The following is a 5,400-nucleotide window of genomic DNA, read 5'->3' as shown; positions in this document are numbered from 1 at the left end:
GACACTTGAAATTTACACCAACATGTTTATTTCATCGATTCATGTACTTGATAAAATTTTCAAAATATCTAAATAGAGTTACTAGTTTTCAGTGAAACTTTTGCTAGGTATTATAAAAAAATGAAGCATATTTAATAACTACTGTGTGATGTGGCATGAAGTTCTTAGTGGTATAAAAGCTGAATGTTTAACTGACAGTTATTAACAAAGAAAGAGATGAGCTAATGTTTTTACCCGGTTTTTATTATGAGCTGACAATTGCACTGTTCAGAATAAAAATTGAACATTGTATACACCATTAATAATTGCAGTTAACCAAAGTGATGGGCCAAATGAAATTATAGTTTAATATTTAGCCTAGGATAACCCACGAGTGCTGATGGGATTCATGGTAATATTGAGTCTAAAATGATGGAAAAAGGTAAGATGAAAGACTTTGATGACACAGTGGCTGAATCCCGAACAAAAGTGAAAGTATTGAAACTTGTGACATTTTATCAATGGAGACAATGGAGTAATAAAAAAAACTACGAATAAAATTGATTTTGTCAAAGGATCAAATTATCTTGAGTAGGATAAGTGGACCAGTTTTCCCCAGTGGCATTTATAACATTGTAGATGATGAGGTTTATTTTGTATATAATTCACCTGAAATGAGATTCTTTCAAGCCACTCACTGTATTATTTTATATTCCATAAATAAACATATTGATATGAAGTTAGATTTAATTAATAACTGATCAATGAGCACTGAGTAGTGAGTATTGATAAAACTAATGAGTATTGAATAATGTATAGCCGTATAGGTAATTAATTCATAACAACTGCAAACTCCAAATTATGAATTTGTGTCTTCCATAAAGTTGTTATAAGGCAGTAGTGCCGAATGAAAATAAAGCTGGTGGTTCAAATAGTTTGACTGGCCCATAACTAAATAACTAAATAGTTGGTTTAACTATTTTTATGTATCATACCAACTATAATTTAGAGTTACTTATGGTACAACATTAATCATTGTTGAAAGTACTAAATGTAGTTCGTTAAATTATTTTATTTGGTTCAACCAAATGATACTATAAGTAGGTACTATTTTTTAACAAAAATATTTGTTTATTTTGATTATATTATAATATTACCATAAACTATATTTATAAACCTAGTATAAGTTATTTAATTATTTTTGAATCATAAATATATATATCAGTGATTCTCAAACTTTCTTTCTCCCGTGCCACTTTAGTGTATTATCAATCAGTACCACTGATGACTAAAAATAGAAAGATGCAAACTTTACAAAGTTAAGCTAACAAAACATTTATTTAAAAAAAAAATGCTGTATAATACTTCAATGCAATTATTATTTATTTATAAATACAAGTTTATTAGTGTTTAAAAATTAAGGTATGAATTAAATAACAAATTTTCAATGAGAACCATGGATTTGTAGATCTGATATCAGCGATGAAATATCTGGTTCAGTGCTACTTAAGGCCTTCCGTGTACCAACATGTAATCTCTTGCATACCACAATTTTAGAACCACTGGTATAAGCTATTAAAATGTAAAATTTTTACCATATTACATAATTAAATTTTTTTCTAGCATATTTATTGCATATTTTGACACTAAAGTGTATAAAAATGTGTGCTCTAGTTATAAGTATGTAAAATATTGATATTTTAAATTCTCATAAATCACTTCAAAATTATAATAGGATATTTTTAGTTATCTAGCTGCTATTAAAATTTTCATATTTCTGGTCATACACTGTTTTATTTTTATTATTTGGTGGTAGGTTTTTTAATATATACTAGGGTATATTATTATAATGATGAATAATTATTATTTATTTAGATATTTATTGATATACGTATAAAAGGTGATCCATTTTTGTTTATTAAAATAAATTATATAGATAGGTACACATGTCACATAGAGAACTAAAATTTTATTAAGATGAAGATAAATATAATCGATCTGAAAATTATCTGTATAAGATAAAAGATAAACAATTATTATCTACTTATCTAGATATTTCCCGACACTGGCATACAGTATAAAGCTTGGATTTGCCATTTAATTCAAAAGTTTATTTTGAGTTTAGTTTGGTAATGAAATATAATAAATATATGGTGCCGGTGAGGTTAGATGTTGAATAAAATGCTCGGTTCGATGTACCAAGGTTCAGTTCAAGACCATATTTTTGAGTTCAACCCACCTCTACAAATAACCTACCCTACTACCAGAAATATGAAAATTTTAGTAGATGGATAACCGAAAAGATCCTTATAATATTGCAAAAAAACCTACTAGAGAACACATATAGTGTTCTTACATTTAAGTTTGATTATAAGTCAATTCTCTCTAATACTTAAGGAACAATACAGGATTGGAATTATTGCTGAAGGTACATTTTATGTATGATGCGTTAGTATAAGATAAAGATAGCGGGTGAAACATCCTCTTAAATAATAATAATTTAATTTCAATACTTCCGTGCACTTCAGAAGATTCCCATGTACTTTCAAAGTATTTTCTGATATTTGTACACCTACTTTCACTTCTTCCATCCCCCTCAATTTTCTATCATCGAGTACATCATTTTTTTTTAGTGTCAAGTGTGCCTTGCTTTCTAGACTGTTTCAATCTCATGCTGGCAGAAATGTAGTTTTCTGTCTAAATACCCTTTAAGATATTTTATTGATGATTTCTGTCTTATTATGAGGATATTATCTGGACAGTATTTTTTAAATAGTTCTTATTGAATATGATTACAATTGTCTTATCAGCGAGGGAGAGCTTTGTTCATTTGGATCTGAACTTTTTACTAATTGGAATATGAGGCAGCAGTTAAATAATCAGTAACTGACTCCATAAAGTATTTCGGTGGAATCAAATAATAATTGTAAGTACAGTTGCTTCACAAAAGTATTTACATTACAACTAACTACTGATTAACTATTTTTAAAATATTTACTATGGATGTTGAATCTACAATTATATTATTGTAAATCATTAGGTATTCAAATATTTTAGTGTATTTTCATCTTTAAATGTACTATTTTAATGTTAACATTAAATTGTTTATTTTCAAAAAATAAATTTCACCACCAAAAATTACTCATCTCACATTATGTATGTACCTAATTTTCTATCTTTATGATTCCAATGTATTAAAACTCTTAATTTATTTTTTACGTTAACAAATTATGACACCCTGAATAATTTACAGCTGAAATATAATTTAACCTATAACCACACATAAGCACAAATTCAATTGGTAATATGAATATTATGTCATCTCAGACAAAGGAAAAATATAATTATTACTATTCCTTATAGCTTATTTATATTACAAGTATATTGGTAAATTCATAAGAAGCCAAAATGTATATAAGTACTAATTATTATGGTAAAATTACTATTTAATTATTTAAACATGAATAGTAGCCGAAGTAATCCGCTGCTGCAAGAACCATCTAAAAATGTTAAAGCTATTAACATCTACATTTTATGGTGTGGTTAGTAGCTCGATGTATGACTATAGACTAATTTATCTTAAAACATCTTTGCAATCCTTTTTCCACCCATATAAAATATATTGAATAGTTAAACACTAATCTTACACCATTTTGTCTACATTTTCTTGAAAAACCTGATATTATATTACATTACAATTCCTTAAAGCACATATTATACTAAACTGTGTATACTACTTATTTTTTTTTTATCGCTGCTATTTATATTTTTGACATTGTTACGATGATTGACTGATGATTGTTATTTATTGCATTAATTTTATTTACAAAATTGTTGTTTAAAATGCCCCCAAAATTGTTATGCTTTTCCTTGAATATTGAAAATGTTATTATTATTATTATACACATGTTAAAATATAACTCTTAATTTTCCAAAAACACTTGCTAATTCTGTAAGTCTTACCTATATATGTATATTTATACATTTTACAAAGCTCATATGCCCATAAGTCACCAGACATGTGTTCCTATATGTGTTTCTGTTTGTTTTAGTTTAGTGTCTTTTTTATGCACTATAGAAGAACCAACATTTGATTATATTTAGAATATAATTGCAAATGTTATGCATAATATACATATAGTTTATTAATATTATACTTAAGGCATCTAATCTTAATGCACATACAAATTATAATTACTACCAGTAGGTATTTAAAAATTATATAAAAGGTTGATAGAAAAAAAAATGGAAAGACTAATTGTTTTTTAAATACCAATTGTATTTATTATATCCATAGTAATAATAACAATAATAATAATAATAATAATAATAATAAAAATAATAATAGTAATAATTACAATTTAAGTACGTTCTCCGCGGATACGACGAGCCAATTGCATATCTTTCGGCATGATCGTGACACGTTTGGCGTGGATAGCACACAAATTGGAGTCTTCTAACAAACCGATCAAGTAAGCCTCGCTGGCTGCGTGCATTGCCATGACCGCAGAAACTTGGAAACGCATGTCCATCGCGAATTGCTCGGTGATCTCACGTACCAAACGTTGGAACGGTAATTTGCGAATCAACAGTTCCGTGCTATTCTGGTAACGACGGATTTCACGGAGAGCGATGGTTCCTGGACGGTAGCGATATTTCCTCTTCACTTTTGGTGCACAACTCTTACGGACGGCTGTGGTGACAAACTTTTGTCTGGGCGCCTTTGCACCGATCCTTTTGCGCACTGTTTGTTTGGTACGTGCCATTGTGTTGCTGGATTGTGTCTGATGGGCACTCAAAATTCGTATGGTAAAGAACACGACTCACGCTGTCGACCATTATATACGCAAATCGAACCCAAATATGTCGCACTCATTAGCCGGTTAGATGGTGGGGGAAACCAGTTATCGTTCGGATTGGTGGTTCTTAGAAGACCGGTTATTACTGATACCGTTCCGGGAGCATTAACTAAACGTATTTGATATCGGCACCAATGTTAATTAGTCTAGAATGTTTCATGGCTTTAAAATGGTTCGTAATTTCAGTCTTAGTGCCAAGCATCGTGGTTAAAAATTGTGCGATAAGTCATTTTTGTTGATAATCGTCATAGATTATAAACGAATGGATAGGATATGCCTATTCTCATTTCTCACTCCACAGCGTGCAGCGGTCTTTTTGGGGGAAGAGAGAGGTACACGAGAGACAGACAATAATTTTTAAGGTTATGTTATGTTAAAAATCATAAATGATATAAGGATATAGACCCAGACACCTGCTTATCACTAGATTATATCATTAATGAAAATTATATTTTTTCAAATGAGTTATTTAATATTTATAAAAATGTTCTAATGTTAGTGCACACCCTCACTACTACATAATAAATCTTTTTAGTATTTATCAAAAAAATTACCATGATAT

The 5,400-nt window shown here is 29.0% G+C and overlaps 1 protein-coding gene across 1 annotated transcript; it reads right to left on the bottom strand.

Annotated features, from left to right (window-relative positions):
- Window positions 1–4,313: 4,313 nt before the first annotated feature.
- Window positions 4,314–5,059, bottom strand: LOC111035601 (histone H3.3-like). Its single transcript, XM_022317279.1, has one exon. The coding sequence runs from the start codon at window positions 4,743–4,745 to the stop codon at window positions 4,341–4,343; it is 405 nt and encodes a 134-aa protein (XP_022172971.1). The 5' UTR covers window positions 4,746–5,059; the 3' UTR covers window positions 4,314–4,340.
- Window positions 5,060–5,400: the final 341 nt, after the last annotated feature.

The sequence above is a fragment of the Myzus persicae genome, unplaced genomic scaffold (assembly GCF_001856785.1).
Source record: "Myzus persicae strain clone G006 unplaced genomic scaffold, MPER_G0061.0, whole genome shotgun sequence".
NCBI classification, from domain to species: domain Eukaryota; kingdom Metazoa; phylum Arthropoda; class Insecta; order Hemiptera; family Aphididae; genus Myzus; species Myzus persicae.
The sequence above is the reverse complement of the archived record's forward strand: the minus strand, read 5'-3'. Positions and strand labels throughout refer to the sequence as shown.